The 24,450-nt window shown below is 45.8% G+C and overlaps 1 protein-coding gene and 1 long non-coding RNA gene across 3 annotated transcripts in view; one reads left to right on the top strand and one right to left on the bottom strand.

Moving 5' to 3' along the window:
• The first annotated feature begins 319 nt into the window (after positions 1-319).
• The window catches only part of LOC140069259 (uncharacterized), a 32,513-nt gene continuing 8,382 nt past the window's right edge, over positions 320-24,450 (top strand). Inside the window, exons 1-2 of the long non-coding RNA XR_011848763.1 lie at positions 320-360; positions 4,655-4,837. This is a non-coding gene — a long non-coding RNA (uncharacterized lncRNA). The remainder of the gene's footprint in view (positions 361-4,654; positions 4,838-24,450) is intronic.
• Positions 16,842-24,450, bottom strand: part of LOC140069215 (NACHT, LRR and PYD domains-containing protein 3-like) — a 76,610-nt gene continuing 69,001 nt past the window's right edge. For both annotated transcript variants that reach the window (XM_072114661.1, XM_072114662.1), the window contains one exon: positions 16,842-20,853. In XM_072114661.1, coding sequence (XP_071970762.1) covers positions 20,808-20,853 — 46 coding nt within the window. In that variant the 3' untranslated portion in view covers positions 16,842-20,807. The remainder of the gene's footprint in view (positions 20,854-24,450) is intronic.

Below are 24,450 nucleotides of genomic sequence, written 5' to 3'. Positions count from 1 at the left end.
CAGTTCCATCTCCCTCCAGTCTAATGCTGTCCCCTGTGTGTCCTGTGTGGGGCGCTGTGCTCACCTGCAGCTCTATGTCCCTCCTCAGCAGTGCAGCCAGAGATATATTTTCCCGTCAGAGACATGGAGAGCCCCGCGGGGAGGTGAGGGGAGAGGGAGGGATCAGTCTCCTCCTCCGCGGGTGTCAGGCGGCTCCTGGAGTCTCTCACACTCTGAGGTGATGGAGATGCGGAGAGAAAATGGCCGCGGAGTGCAGAGCAGCCAATGAGGTGAGAGGGCGGGAAGACGAGGGGGCGGGGTTATGGAGTGTGAGGTGTGAGGAGAGCAGTGACCTGAGGGAGAAGATGATCTGAGGAGAAGGTGATGGCGGGAATCACATAATGGCGGCTCTTATATGTGTGAGGAGAAGCCCCAGCGGTTCCTGTGTTATATACATGTAGCAGGGGAGGGACAAACCCTTTCAGGACCCAGCAGTATAGACATTATTAGTGATTACTGTGTGTGAGGAGATGATGTGCTTATATATAAGTGAGGTAATATCTCTCCTGTGACAGGACAGGACTTCCATTATTATCTGACACCCAGTACAAGTCATTAGTTGTCAGGTAAGTGGCTGTGACTCCAGGGCTCATATGTTCTGGTACATATCAGCACCAGGTAACTAATGAGTAATACAGCACTCACTACTCTGTTACTCCTCCTGGCAGGGGGTAATACAGCGCTCACTACTCTGTTACTCCTCCTTGCAGGGGGTAATACAGCGCTCACTACTCTGTTACTCCTCCTGGCAGGGGGTAATACAGCACTCACTACTCTGTTACTCCTCCTTCACCGGGGGTAATACAGCACTCACTATTCTGTTACTCCTCCTGGCAGGGGGTAATATAGCTCTCACTACTCTGATACTCCTCCTGGCCGGTGGTAATACAGCTCTCACTACTCTGTTACACCTCCTGGCAGGGGGTAATATAGCTCTCACTACTCTGTTACTCCTCCTTCACCGGGGGTAATACAGCACTCACTATTCTGTTACTCCTCCTGGCAGGGGGTAATATAGCTCTCACTACTCTGTTACTCCTCCTGGCCGGTGGTAATACAGCTCTCACTACTCTGTTACACCTCCTGGCCGGGGGTGATACAGCACTCACTACTATGATACTCCTCCTGGCCGGGGGTGATACAGCACTCACTACTCTGTTACTCCTCCTGGCTGGGGGTAATACAGCTCTCACTACTCTGTTACACCTCCTGGCCGGGGGTGATACAGCACTCACTACTATGATACTCCTCCTGGCCGGGGGTGATACAGCACTCACTACTCTGTTACTCCTCCTGGCTGGGGGTAATACAGAACTCACTACTCTGTTACTCCTCCTGGCAGGGGGTAATACAGAACATACTACTCTGTTACTCCTCCTGGCCGGGGGTAATACAGCACTCACTACTCTGATACTCCTCCTGGCAGGGGGTAATATAGCTCTCACTACTATGATACTCCTCCTGGCAGGGGGTAATACAGCACTCACTACTCTGTTACTCCTCCTTCACCGGGGGTAATACAGCACTCACTATTCTGTTACTCCTCCTGGCAGGGGGTAATACAGCACTCACTACTCTGTTACTCCTCCTGGCCGGGGGTAATACAGCTCTCACTACTCTGATACTCCTCCTGGCCGGTGGTAATACAGCTCTCACTACTCTGTTACACCTCCTGGCCGGGGGTGATACAGCACTCACTACTATGATACTCCTCCTGGCCGGGGGTAATATAGCACTCACTACTCTGTTACTCCTCCTGGCCGGGGGTAATACAGCACTCACTATTCTGTTACTCCTCCTGGCCGGGGGTAATACAGCACTCACTATTCTGTTACTCCTCCTGGCAGGGGGTAATATAGCTCTCACTACTATGATACTCCTCCTGGCAGGGGGTAATGCAGCACACACTACTCTGTTACTCCTCCTTCGCCGGGGGTAATACAGAACATACTACTCTGTTACTTCTCCTGGCCGGGGGTAATACAGCACTCACTACTCTGTTACTTCTCCTGGCCGGGGGTAATACAGCATTCACTACTCTGTTACTTCTCCTGGCCGGGGGTAATACAGCACTCACTACTCTGTTACTTCTCCTGGCCGGGGGTAATACAGCACTCACTATTCTGTTACTCCTTCCGGGAGGGGGTAATGCAGCACATGCTACTGTTATTCCTCCTGGCAGGGGGGGTAATACAGCACTCACTACTCTGTTACTCCTCCTGGCAGGGGGGTAATACAGCACTCACTACTCTGTTATTCCTCCTGGCAGGGGGGTAATACAGCACTCACTACTCTTACGCCTCCTGGCCGGGGGTAATACAGCACTCACTACTCTTATATTCCTCCTGGCCGGGGGTAATACAGCACTCACTACTCTTATATTCCTCCTGGCCGGGGGTAATACAGCACTCACTACTCTTATATTCCTCCTGGCAGGGGGTAATGCAGCACTCACTACTCTTATATTCCTCCTGGCCGGGGGTAATACAGCACTCACTACTCTTATATTCCTCCTGGCCGGGGGTAATACAGCACTCACTACTCTTATATTCCTCCTGGCCGGGGGTAATACAGCACTCACTACTCTTATATTCCTCCTGGCCGGGGGTAATACAGCACTCACTACTCTTATATTCCTCCTGGCAGGGGGTAATGCAGCACTCACTACTCTTATATTCCTCCTGGCCGGGGGTAATACAGCACTCACTACTCTTATATTCCTCCTGGCCGGGGGTAATACAGCACTCACTACTCTTATATTCCTCCTGGCCGGGGGTAATACAGCACTCACTACTCTTATATTCCTCCTGGCCGGGGGTAATACAGCACTCACTACTCTTATATTCCTCCTGGCCGGGGGTAATACAGCACTCACTACTCTTATATTCCTCCTGGCCGGGGGTAATACAGCACTCACTACTCTTATATTCCTCCTGGCAGGGGGTAATGCAGCACAGAACAGTGTAGGGCAGTGATGGCGAACCTTTTAGCGGTCGAGTGCCAAACTGCAACCCAAAATCCCCCTTATTTATTGCGATGTGCCTCCCAAAAATTAAAGCAGTGACTTATTGCTCCCTGTTCAACAACTTTCGATCATATTGGCCTCCTGAGGACAGCAACACAGTAGAAAGATGATAACTTTTCATCATTGTAGCTTCTTTCCAGTGTCCCTCTGTACACAGAGAATCGTGGGGCCAGCAGGAGGTCCTCCAAAGATAATTCGGCCCTGTCTACTCATTCTCCCTCTTACGAAGTTTCAATATGGCTGACACCAGCATCTTTTAAGTTGCTTGGAACTGCAGGAAGATTCTTTGAGTCCTGTCTGGTGTGCTGGGGTGATGGCCCGGGTGCCGACAGAAAGGGCTCTGAGTGCCGCCTCTGGCACACGTGCAATAGGTTCGGTACCAGTGGTGTAGGGTGTAATTTTTTTTATGTGTAACTTTTTGACCTTTTATTACAATTTGTGTGAAGGCAAGTGGAAATTAGGACATTTGCAGTTTCTTCATCATCACAGTGTGGACCATATGGGAAAATTATTTTTATTTTCTGATATATCGGGCATCAAAAGGTAGTATAAAAAAATCAGCATAGAGTATTTAAAGGAAACCTTCCACTTCCAATGGTGGTTATAAGCTGCAAATGCCGTACACCAGCTCAGGGTGAGCTGGTGCCGGAGCTTATTTTTGTTCTGTTTTTAAAGAGATGTAAAGCGTTTCAACGCTTAGTAATCTTTATATACAAGTAGCTTCACCGCACCTTGGTCCGCGCTCGGCGGACCATGCACGCGATCACTTCGTGTGCCTGAACAGGAAGCGGGCGAGCATGGTGCGCCGAGCGCGGACCACGGTGCGGTGAACCTACTTGTATATAAAGATTACTAAAAGCGTTTAACACCTCAAGGACGCAGCCTAAAATGACCTTCAGGACACAAGCCTATTTTTCAGACCTGACATGTAGACCTATTAGTCTTGAGTTAAAGTCAGTGTATCTAAATCCAATCTATACAGAAATAAAGCCAGATTGGAACAGGCAGGATACGAACCTGCAGTTACCTGACTATCATTTCTCTACCATTTAAATGATAGTGACTACACCTCCTCACTATAAAGTAACAGGGGTGTGAGCCAATCCATTATCACACCCCACTTTTAGTTATGTCACCTTTCCCCTGCTGTTAACCATTTTTGGAGTACAGTATACACACACAGCATCCAATTGGTTCAGCAGTGGATTAGACATACAAACTAATGTGCATTCAGAGCTCTGTCTCTTTATCTTTTATAATTTGAAGAAATAAAAGCTACGTTTTATTCTTTTGACACTATACCTCCATTACAGTGAATCCAGGTCAATCAAGGAGATATTACTCACTAACATCGCTAATTCATTCAGTGAAATAGATCTGAACAAGCAGTTTTAGCCTAGAGGAACGTTCACAGTCTGACAAAAGTGCCCTAAAAAAACACTGCAAAAAATTTTAAGGTAAAAAAAGTTATGGCTCTTAAAACGAAAATTTGATAAAAATGCCCCGGTCACTAGAGCCTTTCCACGCCGTGTCACTAAGGGGTTAAGACAAAATATTATTGATTCTTAACTAAACCATCTTTTTTTTCAGGTTAAATTGCTGTACTGGCACTTTGCGATGAGTAGGAAGGTTTTGGGTTGCAGTTTGGGCACTCGGTCTCTTGAAGGTTCGCCATCGTTGCCCTAGTGTGTCCTGTCTTACTTGTTAACAGAAATACTCAAGTGGATGAACACTTGACATACTAAATACAGGCAGTCCCCAAGCTAGTACAAGGTAGGTTCCAAAGGTTTGTTCTTAAGTTGAATTTGTATGTAAGTCGGAACTGTATAGTTTATAATTGTAGATCCAGACCCCAAAAAATTTTTGTCCCAGTGACAATTGGAATTGAAATTTTTTTGCTGTATTGGGACCAAGGATTATCAGTAAAGCTTCATTACAGACACCTTACAGCTGATCATTGCAGCCTGGGACTATAGTTATATACAGAGGGGGCAGAGGGGTCCGTCTGTAACTAGGGGTCGTCTGTAAGTCGCTGTCCTTAAGTAGGGGACCGCCTGTAATTTGTATTTGTGGGACAATGGAGTAGTATTTGACACTTCATTGTTTATACTGTACTTTCCAAATGTTTTGGATGCAGTGGGACTGTGATGAATTTTGAGTGGAGTCTCAATGGTGAATGAGCTGCCAACTCCCTGCGTCACGTTTCACCTTGCGCCAGGAGGTGACAGGACCATCTCCTTACACAGGACAAGAAGCTGGGGGTGGGGGCTGGTAATCTGAAGAGGGGGCGCATTGTAATCAAAAAGGGGAGGCATAAGGAAGGGGATAAACTGAGGGTAGGGGGTGGAGTGGAATAGTAAACTAGCAAGATAAGGGTTAACTGCATGTATACCGGTGAAACTGGGTATAAGGGTCTCCATTTGGTGAATTAGGGCCTATGTAGAACACTTAAAGGGGATGTCAGGAGGTTGAAAAACAAGTCTGTTTTCTTCTAAAAACAGCTCCTCTCCTGATCCTGGGTAGTGCCTGGTATTTTCAACTAAGCTTCAATCATTTCTGTATACCTGAGCTGCATAAACAGAAAAAAACATGGTCAGGTGTACAACCCCTTTAAGATAGGAACCCTACAATACTGTATCCCTCATAAATAGCCCCAATACAAAAAATGTGAAAATAACTGGGCAAAATTTCAAATTTTTAACAGGCTCTCTAAATGGGGAGTGAGAAGTCCATCCTGTTGTTCGACAAAAAATGCTTCCTACTCTAATCAACTATTCCTGTGTTTACAATGCACTTTATGTTAATATTCTATTTAAAGAGAACCTGTCACCGGGGAACCCCGTGGTAGCCACACACAGTACTTGTTAGATGTCTTTATACCTGTTCCATGGGATTAGAGCCGGCTTTTATTGATTCCCTTGTCCCAGTGATGGAGGCAGAGAGCTGCAGTATACAGTCTGTATACCCCACCTCCTCACTGACCCTGACACTGCTTACCCAGCCCCCTCATGAATGAGAGAGACATGACTCCCTAAAAACAATTCCTAAAGGCAGCTTGAGGTTGACTCTTCACATAGCCAGCTCTCTCTGTCCCCACCTTTCTGCTGGAGTGTCTGTCTCTCTCTATCAACATTCCAGCGAGTTGTAAACAACTTCCTACTGCACCTGAAGGTGAAAGTAAAGGGAGCTGTATAAGTCTGTAGTTAAATGTTGGCAGGCGGTCCCTAAGTACTAGTTACATACAGTAGCTTGTCCTAGCATTGAGACCTGTCACTCAGTGACACATCTGCAATAGTGATGGCAATTCCAGCTCTTCTTAGTGATCTGGCTTCGCTCACTAAGAAGAGCCGGTTTGTCTGGCTTCTGAACGGCTCCCTATTACATGTATAATAGGGAGCCGCACGCCAGTCAATCACCCCACGCCACTCCACTTTTAACCCGATTGTATCGGGTTAAAGGGCTGTGGTGAGCCGGTTTGGGGCATGGTTAAGTGAGCCGGCTCATTCGCGAACGACACATCACTAATCTACATAAGACCCCATCAATATCATTGCACTCACATCAGGTGAGTTACATATAAGTTTACATACAGATTTTTTAATATTGCAGCTATGAAAGGGAACCATTTAGGGATAAGGGCAATAGGGTTTTTTTTTTTAAGGGTTTTTAATGAAGTATTTATTTTGAGTGGGTTGATGTGCATGGCAGGTTCTCTTTATATCAACCTTTTTGTACCTAAAATTATTTAATTAATTGTATTGATTTATATATAGACATAGGAAGCCCATTTACTAAACAATAAATACAAAAAAGGTTTATTAACCCCTTCAGGTCCAAGCCATTTTAGACCTTTAGGACAAGACCTGATTTTTAAAATCTGCCCTGTGTCATTATAGGAGGTTCTACCACAAGAAGAAGAAAGGATACATGCCAAGTGACCAAGACAATACATTCTTTATTCATATATCAAAAAAACACAACACAAAAAGAGAGAATAAAAACCATTAAAAAAAAATGTGAACAATCACAGAATAATCTACCACAGGAAAACCCAACATGTGATAGTGTTAGTCAGTGGTGGCGAACCTATGGCACGGGTGCCAGAGGTGGCACTCGGAGTCCTTTCTATGGGCACCCAGGCCATCATCAGAGATTACTCCAAGTATCTTCCTACAGTCCCAGACAGCCCAGGACTTGCTGTGCACAGAGCTATTTTAAAGTGACAGCACTACCTGGGACTACTGGAGGAGTGGGAAGGTATTGTGACTGAGCAGGGAGTATAAATCACAAATAAAATTTCTGTGTTGGCACTTTGCGATAAACAAGTGGGTCTTGGTTGTAGTTTGGGCACTCGGTCTCTAAAAGGTTCGCCATCACTGGTGTTAGTGATCCTGGGACCACCAGCTCCCCCTGGAGACTAAAGCCTTATGTAACACAAAAAGAGATACAACAATATTATCCTATAAGGGATTACACATTGGGCTAGGGAAAATGCGGTACCAAAATATAATGTAAGCGGATTGCAAAAAAGTCACAAAAAAAAGGGGGGTATTTTTTGTATAGAGCATGAGGGTATGCAAGCAAAAGTAAATAAATAGATGGTACCACACTGCGCACCTAAATCAAGAGATAAGCAAGTATTACCTGTGCGGCAAACATACACACAAGAGGGAGCTCATTCTTAGATTCCTTTAGATTCCTCCAAAATTCTTCTGTACACCCACCTATTTGATACATTCCTGAACAGCCATCCCAGAAATGGATTCATCCCATCAGTTTGCTTAGTTTACCACGGAATCCACCAGGCTCTACTTGCTCACGACCACCATAGTCGTTCTGTTGTGGACTCTCTCCCTCTCCTGCTGGCCCTCCGTGGCTGGCCCCTCCCTTCCATGTCCTATTGTATCTCGTTGCGCACTCTGGACTCAGATATACCTTTTTATTGATACCGTATATACTATAAGTATCCATATATATCTTTGATTTGAATAATGTTCTTGAATGTCTCGTCCGCTTTTTATATTCCGTTGATCCCTATGAGCATCATTCCATGGGTGGGTATCCTACCTGGCATTGACTATTTCGCCCCCATCCATCCATTTTACTTCACTGTAGTACAATTTAGCATTTAAATTGTTGCACTTGCACTTTATGGGCACGTAGTCCATGCAACCACTCACTTAGTTTATATTGACATCATCTAATCACACATAATGGGGCAGATTTTCTTACCCGATCCATTCGCGATCCAGCGGCGCGTTCTCTGCGCTGGATTCGGGTCCGGCTGGGATTCACTAAGGTAGTTCCTCCAACGTCCACCAGATGTCGCTGCTGCACTGAAGAGCATCGGAAAGCACTGGAATACAACGGGCTGAGTGAAGGTAAGTGCAATTTTCGAGGCACATTTTTTTTTTTAAAATGCGGCGGTTTTTCTGAATCCGTCGGGTTTTCGTTCGGCCACGCCCCCCGATTTCCGTCGTGTGCATGCCGGCGCCGATGTGCCACAATCCGATCGCGTGTGCCAAAATCCCGGGGCAATTCAGGGAAAATCGACACAAATTGAAATATTCGGGTAACACGTCGGGAAAACGCAAATAAGTATATGACCCCCAATTAGTAAATGACCCCCAATGTTGTTTATCTCTAATATGCAGATTCATTCTGCATATGGTGGTTGTTTGGTTGAATGTATGATGCATGGGCCCATGATAGTATGTATGTGTTGATTGGTGGGGTGATAGATTATATGTTCTAGGCCAGTGATGGCAAACCTTTTAGAGGCTGAGTGCCCAAACTACAACAAAGACCCGCTTATTTATCGCAAAGTGCCAACACAGAAATGTAATTTGTGATTTATACTCCCTTCTCTGTCACAGTTTTCATTGATACCAGCACCCTGAGGACACCAATAAAGCAGAAAATAGTCCCAGGTAGAGCTGTCACTTTAATATAGCTCTGTGCACAGCAAGTCCTGGGCTGTCTGGGACTGCAGGAAGATACCCGGAGTCCTCTCTGGTGATGGCCTGAGTGCCCACAGAAAGGGCTCTGAGTGCCACCTCTGCACCAGCGCCATAGGTTAGCCATCACTGGTATATAGTATTTTAAGTATATTATATGCTATAGGTTAGTTCACTATTTAATATTCATTTATTTATTTTTTATACAATATTGTGTCACATACACTGATTTTTATATTGTTATCTTACACTATTTTCACTGTACAACCTTTCTATGTACATTCCCCCCTTTTTTTGCATGTATATTTTCTCATGTATACTCTATACAATTTTGTGCCTTTTTTATACATATGATCTGCACATTTTTATAGATACCACTTTTGTAAGCTATTTATTTGCAGTGTAGGTTTTTATGCCATCCCCTGTTTTGTACGTGCATTTAGTGTACCAGTTTCTGGCTTATTTACTCTTTAGAACACGGGGACACATTTCTCTGTTGCACCACATTGAGAACACGGGGACACATTTCTCTGTTGCGCCACATTGAGAACACGGGGACACATTTCTCTGTTGCGCCACATTGAGAACACGGGGACACATTTCTCTGTTGCGCCACATTGAGAACACGGGGACACATTTCTCTGTTGCACCACATTGAGAACACGGGGACACATTTCTCTGTTGCACCACATTGAGAACACGGGGACACATTTCTCGGTTGCACCACATTGAGAACACGGGGACACATTTCTCGGTTGCACCACATTGAGTACTTGATGCTGGAAGTGAGCTAATTTAGCTCACTACCAACACATGGGATCTTCCTTTATAAATGGACGCACCACACCATACAGATACCCCTGAGGAAGCCACAGCAGGTGGTGATACGGCTGAGGCGGCCATCCCCAGCTCCCTCTTGTGTGTATGTTTGCCGCACAGGTAATACTTGCTTATCTCTTGATTTAGGTGCGCAGTGTGGTACCATCTATTTATTTACTTTTGCTTGCATACCCTCATGCTCTATACAAAAAATACCCCCCTTTTTTGTGACTTTTTTGCAATGCGCTTACATTATATATCGGTACCGCATTTTCCCTAGCCCAATGTGTAATCCCTTACAGGATAATATTGTTGTATCTCTTTTTGTATTACATAAGGCTTTAGTCTCCAGGGGGAGCTGCTGGTCCCAGGATCACTAACACTATCACATGTCGGGTTTTCCTGTGGTAGATTATTCTGCGATTGTTCACATTTTTTTTAATGGTTTTTATTCTCTCTTTTTGTGTTGTGGTGTTTTTTTGATATATGAATAAAGAATGTATTGTCTTGGTCACTTGGCATGTATCCTTTCTTCTTCTTGTGGTTTAAGCTATCTTTAAATGCATTGACCTTTAGACCCTTTACCTGACCTCATTTTGTGCAGTGCCGGTCCCATTTTTTTGTATTCCATTATAGGAGGTTCTACCTTTTGTAACGCTATAACATATCCCGGGGATTTTGAGATTGAAGTACAATGAGTGACGAGAAAACAAAGTAATAGAAACATTTTGATGATATCTTTTATGTTTAGTTATGATAAAAAAAGGAAATTTTCTAAAAATTATTCATTTTCAAAGTTCAAAATGTTCTGCTTTTCAGGCAGATAGTGATAGCACCCCAGTAACTTTACAGCTAACATTTCCGGAATGTCTGCTGTATATCGGCTCAGGGTTTTATGCCTCCTCTCTCTTTTCTAGGTTGTTAGGACGTCCAGAGTTTTGGGTGCAATTTTTCTGAAAATCACTGAAACCCTTATTTTGAGGCACCTGCTCAGCTTTAAGTGACTTTGAGAGGCCTAAACAGCAGTAAAACCCCTTAAATTATACCATTTTAGAAACTGCATGCGCAGTAGTTCCGGCTGCGCAGCCGAAGGTGCCCTTTAAGAAGTGTGTTAACCCTTTAGATGTTTCACAAGGGTTAAAATAAGATGGAGGATTAATTTACAAGCTGTCTTTTTTTTTTTTTTAGACAATACATTAATTTTGGCCAAAAATGAAACCTTCACAAAGTATTAAGTGACAAAAAAACTCCATAAAGTTTTATACCCAATGTCTCCCGAGTCTGAGGATGCCCCATATGTGGTGGTGACTGCTGTATGGGCTCACGGCCGGGCATAGAACAGAACTAGCCATTCAGAGCAGATCTGCATTGTCACATCTTACAGGCTACAAAATGTTTATTTTTTTGTAATTTGGACATGTGGGGGATTTTTTTTTTTTTTTTTTGGTGGATGAGATCCACTTTTTATGTATCATTTCCGGGCTTCCAATAGCGAATAATCAGATTTTATTAACTCGCTCACTAAGGTGGTGGTTAAAAAAAATCATTAATTCTTGTTTATGTTTTTAGCATTTTTTTTTTACCATAAAAATAATGTGTTATCTTTATTCTATGGGTCATCACTATTACGGCGATCCCCCATTTATATGGCTTTTTTTTATAGTTAACTTGTTTTGCAGATTCTAGAACTAATTTTTTGAGCATTTCATCATTATTTTGCGTTGTTCACTGTACGGGTTCAGTGACGTTTTTATTTTATTGTACGGGTTGTTACGGACATGGTGATACCCAATATGTTGTGTTTTTTGGTGATTTTCACTTTTTTATGTTTTATTTGATTATTGAATGGGACGGGACTTCAGGGGACTTTTATTCTTTTTTTTAATAGGGTTTTTTTAATTGCACTGTTTTTTTTTTTTTTACTGTTTTATTTTGCCCCAGGGTGGGACATGAACAAGTGATCATTTGATGACTTGTTCATTGTAATATACTGCAATACTAATGTATTGCAGCAGATTACAGAGTCAGCCTATGCATTCAGTACGATCCTAGAAGGCTGCTACTATAGGCAGCCCTGGGGTCCTTATCGGACCTCAGGGTTGACCTGGCAACGATTGGCACCTTCGTACCCTGCAGGAAGGGTCCCAATTGTCATGTCGGTGCACTATAGACGCCGCAGTCACTTTGACCGCGGCGTCTATAGGGTTAAACAGCCGGGATCGTGTTAGTCGTGATCTCGATTGTTACTGCAGGATCCCAGCTACCGCATACTGCCGGGATCGCCAAGATGTGATTCTACGTCAAGGTTCGGGAAAGGGTTTTCCCCCTAGTGATGTTTATTAAGTAAAGATTATTTTAACCCCTTACTTTGCAATTTTATTGCTATCACTTAGTGATGGTCGGTGTAAAACTGGGCAGGCTCTAGCTGCGCAGACACTTCATGATCCCTCTGTGCTATTAGATGCTGTGTGCTGACAATGTGCTTAGATCATCAGGGTCTAGGTTTTGCTACACTTTTGAAGATTCTACTAATATCTGACACATATACATGACATGGATTTAATGACATCTCTACTCACCTCACCTAATAAATCAAATTCATAGTCTGCACTGCTATTCCCTTTCCCCTCGGATCAAGACCTTATTGTGTGTGTAGAGCTCTAGAGTTTGAGGCACTCTGTCCAGCAGTGTGTAGAGGAGACCTACAAACTCTAGTGCTCTCTGACTTGTGCCCCTCCTTGCAAACGCGCCTACTTTCATGCCACAGAAATTGGGGTGCGGGCCTATGGACAATCCAACAGATTAGGACGCGGGATTTAACATTCAAAATGGTGTCGCAAGCCATGCACTTACATGCACCGGGAAGAAGATGGTGAACCCCGGCAGACCTGACTGGGGAAGCGACACATGCAGGAAATTGGACGCATGATCTTAGAGAATCGCGGCAGCTCCGAATCCTCGTTGAACAATGCACCTCGGGGATCGCGACGGGTTGGGTAAGTAAAAGTGCCCCATCAACTTTAGGTTGCTCACTTCATCATCATCTCCTCTATCTATCCTCTGTTCAGTTGTTACTCTACAGATCACTATTATGTCCCCACAGTAACAAATATAGTAACATTCCCTTCACTGTTCCCAATATAGTAACAGTATGCAGTAGCCAATTTAGTCCCAGTGCCCCCACACAGAAGCCAAAAGGCATGGCCATCGACAGGAGCCAGTAGTCACAGCACCAGCCCCACGGTAGTCAACAGCCACACTTTAACAGTAGTTAAAGTATCCTAGGGGATCTGAAAAATAGTATAAATTATTATTTTTAAATTATATTACAAAAAATTCTAATCACTCCCATTTCCCTAGAGGGCATATAAATAAACACAATGGGGCACATGAACTTACCCGGTCCGAGGAGTTCACAGAAATTGCATTGTCCGACCTACACTCACCGGCCACTTTAGTAGGTACACCATGCTAATAACGGGTTGGACCCCCTTTTGCCTTCAGAACTGCCTCAATTCTTTGTGGCATAGATTCAACAAGGTGCTGGAAGCTCCTCAGAGATTTTGGTCCATATTGACATGATGGCATCACACAGTTGCCGCAGATTTGTCGGCTGCACATCCATGATGCGAATCTCCCGTTCCCCCACATCCCAAAGATGCTCTATTGGATTGAGATCTGGTGACTGTGGAGGCCATTTGTGTCCAGTGACCTCATTGTCATGTTCAAGAAACCAGTCTGAGATGATTCCAGCTTTATGACATGGCGCATTATCCTGCTGAAAGTAGCCATCAGATGTTACAGGGTACATTGTGCTCATAAAGGGATGGACATGGTCAGCAACAATACTCAGGTAGGCTGTGGCGTTGTACCAAGGGGCCCAAAGACACCATGACACCACCACCACCACCAGCCTGAACCGTTGATACAAGGCAGGATGGATCCATGCTTTCATGTTGTTGACGCCAAATTCTGACCCGACCATCCGAATGTCGCAGCAGAAATCGAGACTCATCAGACCAGGCAACGTTTTTCCAATCTTCTACTGTCCAAATTTCCATGAGCTTGTGCAAATTGTAGCCTCAGTTTCCTATTCTTAGCTGAAAGGAGTGGCACCCGGTGTGGTCTTCTGCTGCTGTAGCCCATCTGCCTCAAAGTTGGACGTACTGTGCGTTCAGAGATACTCTTCTGCCTACCTTGGTTGTAACGGGTGGCGATTTGAGTCACTGTTGCCTTTCTATCAGCTCGAACCAGTCTGTCCATTCTCCTCTGACCTCTGGCATCAACAAGGCATTTCCGCCCACAGAACTGCCGCTCACTGGATGGTTTTTCTTTTTCGGACCATTCTCTGTAAACCCTAGAGATGGTTGTGCGTGAAAATCCCAGTAGATCAGCAGTTTCTGAAATACTCAGACCAGCCCTTCTGGCACCAACAACCATGCCACGTTCAAAGGCCTCAAATCACCTTTCTTCCCCATACTGATGCCCGGTTTGAACTGCAGGAGATTGTCTTGACCATGTCTACATGCCTAAATAGACTGAGTTGCCGCCATGTGATTGGCCGATTAGAAATTAAGCGTTAACGAGCAGTTGGACAGGTGTACCTAATAAAGTGGCCGGTGAGTTTATATCCTGCATGTGTCGCTTCCCCACTCAGGTCCGCAGGAGTTCACCTTTTTCTTCCTGGTGCATGTAAGTGCTTGATCTTGTGACACAATTTGAATCTTAAATCCCACACTCAGTACGATTTAGTCGGATTGTCCGACAACCCGCCACCCCATTTCTGTCGCATGGAAGCTGCGCTGCCACGCCAAAATCCGATCACGTGCGACACAATCCCAGCGCAAACCCCGTTAATTACCTGTCAAAACTGCGCAAATGCTGAAAACAGCGAACAAACCAACGATAGTGCGATCCGCAATCCTTAGTAAATAAGCCCCATTAGATATTGCCGCGTCCGAAAATGCCCAGTTTAACAAAATATAATGACGGTTTTTCACTGCGTTTAACCCCGTAACAGAAAATAGCGCCTAATGTCGAAAATTGCAATTTTTTGCCATTTTGAAAAATATAAAAACCTCAATAAAAAGTGATCAAAAGTCCTAAAAATAGAAGCATCGAAAACCTCATCATGCAAAAATTACCGAAGTATGAAAAAGTTATTGACGCCAGAAGATTAGCGGCAAAATTGGAAAAAAAAATTTGTACAGGATATTACACATAAACATGTATGTGATACATGTGCAACATCCCCCACCGGGGCCTAGACCTTTCTTGGGGCCTGGAGGCAGCAGAATACCAGAGTGGCTGGCAATAGAGGGAGAGGCTGATATACTGGTTCTCCCTGGGGCAACCCCTGAGTCTCTGTAAGATAAGTCCCTGGGTAATGGAGGGGAAGCCCATGGTGGTAACAGCTGTATCCAGGGAACAGACGGAGGCAACGTTGTGCAGCTCCTGACCTGGAAAGGGCGCTATTCGCAACTACCAGCATACCCATGCATTGGCAGGGGTGTTGCACACATATATATTACACATATGTGTATGTATGAGTAAACTGTAAGTGCATGAGGTGTGTCTGTGTGTTATATGCATATGTATATGTGTGCAACATCCCCCACCGAGACATAGCCTTTTCTTGGGGCCTGGAGGCAGCCGGGGCCCAGAATACCGGAGTGGCTGGCGATTGCGGCCTAGGGCACATTGATGTCACGGTGCTTGGTATGGGGACTGGAGGACTGTCCTACAGCCTGGCAGCTCTCCAGCAGGTGGTGTGTGCAAGAAATATGGAGGGAGAGGCTGAAGTACTTGTTTCTCCTGGGGGCAACCCCTAAGTATCTGTAGGATGAGTCCCTGGGAAATGGATGGGGAAGCCCGTGGTGGTAGACAGCCGTATCCAGGGACCAGACGGAGGCAACATTGTGCAAATCAACTTACAGTTCTTTATTGAACCTCAAACAGCAGGCAACAGCCAAACTCGATTAACATTGGATTCTGGTTACTGGAGTGGTCACAGAGTGGTCCGTAGGAATGGTGCACACAGCCTGATAGTAGATGCAGGCTGGGAGAATTGAGATGGAGCTGTGTCCAAACTGTGGAAGCTGCAGCTCTGGGTTAGAGTCTCCTGACTCAGCTCCTGGGATTAGTGTCCATGGCAGCACTGAAGGTGTGCTACACACTCTGTCTCCTTGGGATTAGAACATAATAAGACCATGTGCTCCCACTGCACAGGGGTTTTATACTCCCCCTGGTCAGGTGGTAGCTCCTCTCCAATCACACTCCAGCTTACAATACAGCTACATAATTGGATAATTACTTACACCCATTTAACTGTTGCCTTTTCTAGCATTATACTCTGGGTGAGTTGCACAGGCTCATCAGATAGATCCTGACATGGAGAGGGCGCTATTCGCAACTACCACCTTGCTTATACATTGGCAGGGGTGTTGCAAGTCTATCTGGTGGTACTATATATGTATATATGCATGTGAATAATTTATCACACGCATAAACACACCATACACTAGAATACACATATACTACCACATGCATATAACACACAGACACACATACATACAAACATACCCATAATCAGATAGAAATGCAGCTGCTGCAGATAATGAGGGGGATGGGGGGAGAGAACTGCAGCCAAAATAGACCTACCTTCTCTGATATAGCAGTGGAAGGCAAATTCTCTAACTAGATGAGCAATGGACGCCTGTCAGGGTGCAGGTTCAGTGGATCCTCTGGACCACCGCAGGAGGTGGCACTAGCTGACACCTAGAACCGGAATCTAAGTGGCACCTGTTCTTCAGGGCGCGTTCACACGTCGTGTTTTTGGTCGCGTTTTCATTGCGTTTGAAACGCATATACAACAGCTGATGAGAGGTGATTTGCCTAATTACATTAGTGTTTACATATGTTAACGCATGCGTTTACGATGCGTTTTGTAAACGGAAATGTTAACAGTGATGTAATTAGGCAAATCACCTCTCTTCAGCTGTTGTATATGCGTTTCAAACACAATGAAAACGCAGGTCAAAACGCAACGTGTGAACGCGCCCTCCCCAGAGCCCGCCGCAAAGCGGAACGGGGTGCCACCAGGTCGTTCCGCCGGTGCGACTAGCCCACGGTGGCAGCGGAGGTTGAGGTACCTTAGAAGGAGACAGTTGCGTGTTCAGGTACAGGCACAGAGTCAGCCCGTCAGGTTTTCGTTCGGCCACGCCCCCCGATTTACGTCGCTTGCATGCCAGCGCCGATGCGCCACAATCCGATCACGTGCGCCAGTTCAGGAGAAAGCGGCGCATATCGGAAATATATTCGGGTAACACGTCGGGAAACCGCGAATCGGGCCCTTAGTAAATGACCCCCACTGTGCAAGTCATGAGTGTAACCGGGTTTAATAGTGGGCCACTGGGGAGGCCACCACGTTCCTGGGCTAAGACGCCTGTGGCGTAGATGCAAAATAAAAGGTTTGGTTCAGTGGGATGTGCCTAGGGTTGGGGCAGACAGGATTTGCCACCTTATGGCTGTGGAATGCATCAATTGCCTCCTGACTAAGGGCAAATGGGGAAGAGGCAATGCAGTCATCAAGGGGCAACATCAGGCTGGGGGCAGCAGACCTTATCCCAGGCTGCAGGCTGGCCAGTCCTAGAATCATGTGAAGAGGCTTAGGGCCTCAGGGCAGGGGCATATTCTGGACTGCCAGCTTTCTTTCCTCTGTCAGGTATCTGCCTGTGGCTGAGAAGCAGTGGCCTAGGAAGACCACCTTCTCCTGGCAGTACTGGAGCTTATCACCCTTCTGGAACAGAAAACACATAAGGTAAATAGATGCATCCTGGCAAACCTGTAAAATGGAGGCACAAAACAGTATAACATACTGTCATCCACCTACTGTAAAAGAACATCACCCATTAAGGGCCCTAGTCTGCAGATCTACTCCCTGTAGGACCGTGGGGTATGGAGTTTGCCCCCCCCCCCCCTCTTTGTGGGAATCTGCACCATATGTACTGGAATACTGAACTGGTAAAGGTAAATAGGTACTGGCAATCTTCATGTAGGGGCAAAGAGAGGAAAACATTTGCCAAATCAAATAACAGTGAAGAATATGGCATTCTCGGGGACTGCTGCCAGTGAGGTGTGTGGATTAGGAACCACTGAGCGTCAGTACACTCATTGTCAGCTCGGAGGTCATGGACCATCCTACATGTATCCGGCTGTTCTTTCTGGGTCTTTCTCTTGACTGGGAACAACAAAAGGAACTAACTCTGTCTTGGGGAGGTTGTGCTTGCCGACGTATTTGTCTGTTACCACCCCCTGCCCTAGTCCTCCCCTGTTGGGGGCATTTCTGTTTCCTAGGATGTGGCCACTCACTTCAGTCACTTTGGTAATGTCTCCTCCCCACAGTTGAAACACGCCCACCTCTCTCACCACACCGGAACTTCTCTGTTTCACTTTGTCAATGGTCTGTGAAACTGCTGATCCTGGTCTCTGTTCCCCCTGGCTTTCTGTCAGTCTTATCAGTCCCTCTGTACACCAGTCTGGCTGAGAAGTCTCTAGTCAGTTAACACCTTTGGTAATAACCCATTACAAAACAGCTGGCAAGTGCATTAGATCTACACTACACTGTCAGGTCATACCCCATGTGTCCAAAAGCTGTAACCAGTGGAACTCTTCTAACTGTTCAGGTATCTGCTTTATCTCATCTACACACATGGGATTCTCCCATAACTATCTCTAGCCCAGCGTTCTGCGCTACCTATAAAGTTCTGGCCAGACTGCAGTGTCTCAACAAAAGCCAGGGACACTTAAATGAAGTGTTGGTGTTTAGTAAAAAAGGAAACAAAAGTCATAGGCTCAGTCATAGAGTTGGGGGCTCTGTCCTTGCTTAGTCTGTTCATGGAGGACACAGAGAAATCTGCACCGTCTTATCAATCTCAAGCAGAATTCTCTCCAAGGTCACACACACTGCCTGTGAGCATAACACAGACACAGCATTCCAATCCAAAAGAGCCCAGATTTGGAGCCCCCGCCATCTCCCTTTTCCACGTACAGGAGATGCTGTCAAAATCACTTCTAAGCCACAGGATTTTTTTTTTTAATCATCAGAATCAAATAAGTTTTATCGGGACCATAACAAAACAAACAACTTCCCACTCCAAGAATCCTCTTAGCAGAAATCCGGAATTAGTGAAAATATTCACCTTTGCCGGCTTTTATTCCAGACATCTATCAAGATTCTCCAAGGTGCTCAGCTGCTAAACTACAACAAAGACCAGTTGTTTTCTACAACTATTGTCATCAATCAGCCTTTATGGCTGCCAAGAAAATAAACTGTCTCTAAGATGGCCGCCACTGAAGATTGGTAGGGCGTGTCATCTTCTCTAACCACCAGGTACAGGGGTGTGACTAGTGACATGGTCTGGGGAGAAACTGGGGGCATCACAATAAGTGGTCTCTCCTGACTCCCTGAATCCACACCTCTGCTGATATGGGTTAAGGGGGTGGAGTCCAAGAGGGTGCTAGTCCGGATCCTAGACGCCATATTTTTTTTCCTTTATACAGGGAGGAAAATACATAAAATCTTCTTCAATTCTCTCCACATCAAAAACTTTGAAATGTTGCTTATCACCCGTCTCTCTCTTCAGCGGGCACTCCTCCTCCTCCTGTCACTCTCTCCTGGTCCGTCAGTAGTCACTGGTCTAAGTCTTTAGTAATCAACCTCATCCACTTTCCTTTCCGTCACAGTATACTTTCACAACCAACTACCTACTTACATCAAGCCAACCTTCTGCCTGGGTGCCACCATTTTCATCAAGTGCTGTCTCCCACCTCTGCACACTCAGGGGATCTTCTACCATACCCAAAAACTTCAATACCTCATGACTTCCTTTCACCCACTCTTTACCTTTCCTTTGTGACACTATGTCAGTTTTCTTTTTAGGTTTGCAATGACAAGCTACATTGTTTCTTTGCTCACTACCCATATTGTGACCTGTGGAATACCTGTTTTGTTTAAGGACTATAGATATCCTCCGTACCTATAGCTCTGGACTACAAATTAAGTAGTACAAATTAGAGACCTTCACACAATGTTTCAGAAATCAAGGAGTTAACGCTCAACCGTAAAATCTCTGTCAGTGTCCCAGAGACTCTACTGTCCCTTACCGCATCACGGGGACGATCCCAATCCCGGAGGAAAGGTTCGTAAACCTGGCCAGGGTTTGTCTCTGCAAACTTCCAGATTCTTTTGGGTTTACGTCGTCGGACGGATTCGGACAACACCCAGGATTTAACATCTCAAATTACAAGACATGCACTCACATACACCGGGAAGGAGGTGAACTCCGGCGCACCTCAGCGGGGAAGCCACACATGCAGGATCTCGGGTACACGATCTTGGTGAATCGCGCTGGACTTCATCTTCATCGGACCGTCCGGATCGGGGATTGCGACAGGACCGGGTAAGTAAATGTGCCTCACTGTCCTTACTGAAGAATAGCTCAAGACAAAAACCTTTATTTTTGGCACTGAGACATGTATATGGAAAATCATAAGGCGCTTTGCATAGAGTGGGTAAGTACATGAGCAGGCAATACTATTGGGTGGTTTGATCCCAGAAATGCAACACAATTGGATGTAAGCACACAAAGGAATGTAGAACCATTGGCTGTCTTCACACATGCCCAAGTGCTCCCCTGAATACCTTCCCCAAGGTGGTGCTAGCGAGTCTGTGTTTTCTACCTTACTTTGTTTGAATAGAAACCCCACCCAAACTTTAGTTTTCACTAGACACGTTATGTGACCAGTGCAATCTCCTTAACACCCTCGTATCCTTGATATTCATCCGGAAACCTCCTACTACTGGAGGAAGAATTGTCCATAATGTCCTGGGATCAGCAAAGAGATACATCTGCTCCTGGTTTCCTCAATTATAGAGTTCCGTATTGGGTTTTCTTTTTTTGCAGCTCTTATATTTCTTCCTTCTCCTCCTTAGAGAATCCATTGTCCCTTAGACTAGAAGATAAAACAGATCCCTGTGTTATTGATGGGTATGAGGAGGAATCTGTACAATCCTCAATTCTCCGATCCAGGTCCAAATTCCAAATATAAACAGAACATGTATAGTGTGTGTATACGGTACATGTATGGTGTGTGTGTATACGGTACATGTGCAACATCCCCCACCGGGGTCTTCTTGTGGCCTGGAGGCAGCCGGGGCCCAGAATACCGGAGAGGCTGGCGGTTGAGGCCTTACAGTTCTTTATTTAACAGATGACCAATCGGTTAGCAGCAGACTCGTGGAGAGCCAGTCCACAGGAAGGTTACACACAGCCTGGTAGTAGCTTCAGGCTGGCATGGTAGAAATGGAGCCAAGTCCTGCTGATGGATCTCAGCTTTGGGCTTAAGTCTCCAGACCTGCCCTGGGTGCTAGGCAGGGGCCTGAGGCACCTGTGGTTCCTGGTATTAGGAAGCTTGCTGTGGCAGCACTTGCATGTCCAGCTCACCCTGATTGGACTCTGTAGACTAACCATGTCCTTCCACCCAGCAGGAGTTTATAGACTCCCCTGGTCAGGTATAGCACCCCTCCAATCAACTTCCAGCTTGTTTTACAAGAACATAATTGGACAGTAACCTCTCAGTATTAACTCTCTCCTAGAGGTAGCTTCTGGAAGAGTTGCGCAGGCTCACCAGATAGATCCTGGACCAGGAAAGGACGCTATTCACAACTACCACCTTGTCTATGCAGCGTGTGTGTATACAGTACACGGATGCTGCGCGTGTGTGTATACAGTACACGGATGCTGCGCGTGTGTGTATACAGTACACGGATGCTGCGCGTGTGTGTATACAGTACACGGATGCTGCGCGTGTGTGTATACAGTACACGGATGCTGCGCGTGTGTGTATACAGTACATGTATAATGAGGAGGGTGAGGAGTGTGTGTCCTTTATATGTAAATAATACTCCTCTTATCATTTTTAACCCCTTTGTGACTGATGTTTATTGTTGCGTCATTATGGTCATTATGGTCATTATGGTCCTATATTATCACACACGGGCACATTTACTAAGGGTCTGTACACCGCATTTCCGTCGGGTTTCCAGACTATTTCTGATTTGTGCCTCATTTAACAGGGGTTTTTGGCGCACGCCATCAGATTTTGGCGCAATCATGCTGAGTTTCATGCGACACTATTTGGGGGCGTGGCGTGTACTTGGTTCCTATATACATTGTATATTTATAGATTATTAGGGAGAATCTTCCGGAAATAACAGACACAGGAGAGGATTAGACACACAGCTCAGCAGACAGTATCACACAGGAGAGGATTAGACACACAGCTCAGCAGACAGTATCACACAGGAGAGGATTAGACACACAGCTCAGCAGACAGTATCACACAGGAGAGGATTAGACACACAGCTCAGCAGACAGTATCACACAGGAGAGGATTAGACACACAGCTCAGCAGACAGTATCACACAGGAGAGGATTAGACACACAGCTCAGCAGACAGTATCACACAGGAGAGGATTAGACACACAGCTCAGCAGACAGTATCACACAGGAGAGGATTAGACACACAGCTCAGCAGACAGTATCACACAGGAGAGGATTAGACACACAGCTCAGCAGACAGTATCACACAGGAGAGGATTAGACACACAGCTCAGCAGACAGTATCACACAGGAGAGGATTAGACACACAGCTCAGCAGACAGTATCACACAGGAGAGGATTAGACACACAGCTCAGCAGACAGTATCACACAGGAGAGGATTAGACACACAGCTCAGCAGACAGTATCACACAGGAGAGGATTAGACACACAGCTCAGCAGACAGTATCACACAGGAGAGGATTAGACACACAGCTCAGCAGACAGTATCACACAGGAGAGGATTAGACACACAGCTCAGCAGACAGTATCACACAGGAGAGGATTAGACACACAGCTCAGCAGACAGTATCACACAGGAGAGGATTAGACACACAGCTCAGCAGACAGTATCACACAGGAGAGGATTAGACACACAGCTCAGCAGACAGTATCACACAGGAGAGGATTAGACACACAGCTCAGCAGACAGTATCACACAGGAGAGGATTAGACACACAGCTCAGCAGACAGTATCACACAGGAGAGGATTAGACACACAGCTCAGCAGACAGTATCACACAGGAGAGGATTAGACACACAGCTCAGCAGACAGTATCACACAGGAGAGGATTAGACACACAGCTCAGCAGACAGTATCACACAGGAGAGGATTAGACACACAGCTCAGCAGACAGTATCACACAGGAGAGGATTAGACACACAGCTCAGCAGACAGTATCACACAGGAGAGGATTAGACACACAGCTCAGCAGACAGTATCACACAGGAGAGGATTAGACACACAGCTCAGCAGACAGTATCACACAGGAGAGGATTAGACACACAGCTCAGCAGACAGTATCACACAGGAGAGGATTAGACACACAGCTCAGCAGACAGTATCACACAGGAGAGGATTAGACACACAGCTCAGCAGACAGTATCACACAGGAGAGGATTAGACACACAGCTCAGCAGACAGTATCACACAGGAGAGGATTAGACACACAGCTCAGCAGACAGTATCACACAGGAGAGGATTAGACACACAGCTCAGCAGACAGTATCACACAGGAGAGGATTAGACACACAGCTCAGCAGACAGTATCACACAGGAGAGGATTAGACACACAGCTCAGCAGACAGTATCACACAGGAGAGGATTAGACACACAGCTCAGCAGACAGTATCACACAGGAGAGGATTAGACACACAGCTCAGCAGACAGTATCACACAGGAGAGGATTAGACACACAGCTCAGCAGACAGTATCACACAGGAGAGGATTAGACACACAGCTCAGCAGACAGTATCACACAGGAGAGGATTAGACACACAGCTCAGCAGACAGTATCACACAGGAGAGGATTAGACACACAGCTCAGCAGACAGTATCACACAGGAGAGGATTAGACACACAGCTCAGCAGACAGTATCACACAGGAGAGGATTAGACACACAGCTCAGCAGACAGTATCACACAGGAGAGGATTAGACACACAGCTCAGCAGACAGTATCACACAGGAGAGGATTAGACACACAGCTCAGCAGACAGTATCACACAGGAGAGGATTAGACACACAGCTCAGCAGACAGTATCACACAGGAGAGGATTAGACACACAGCTCAGCAGACAGTATCACACAGGAGAGGATTAGACACACAGCTCAGCAGACAGTATCACACAGGAGAGGATTAGACACACAGCTCAGCAGACAGTATCACACAGGAGAGGATTAGACACACAGCTCAGCAGACAGTATCACACAGGAGAGGATTAGACACACAGCTCAGCAGACAGTATCACACAGGAGAGGATTAGACACACAGCTCAGCAGACAGTATCACACAGGAGAGGATTAGACACACAGCTCAGCAGACAGTATCACACAGGAGAGGATTAGACACACAGCTCAGCAGACAGTATCACACAGGAGAGGATTAGACACACAGCTCAGCAGACAGTATCACACAGGAGAGGATTAGACACACAGCTCAGCAGACAG

The sequence above is a fragment of the Engystomops pustulosus genome, chromosome 7 (assembly GCF_040894005.1).
Source record: "Engystomops pustulosus chromosome 7, aEngPut4.maternal, whole genome shotgun sequence".
Taxonomy (NCBI): domain Eukaryota; kingdom Metazoa; phylum Chordata; class Amphibia; order Anura; family Leptodactylidae; genus Engystomops; species Engystomops pustulosus.
Note: the sequence above shows the minus strand (reverse complement) of the source record. Positions and strands in the feature narration are given on the sequence as shown.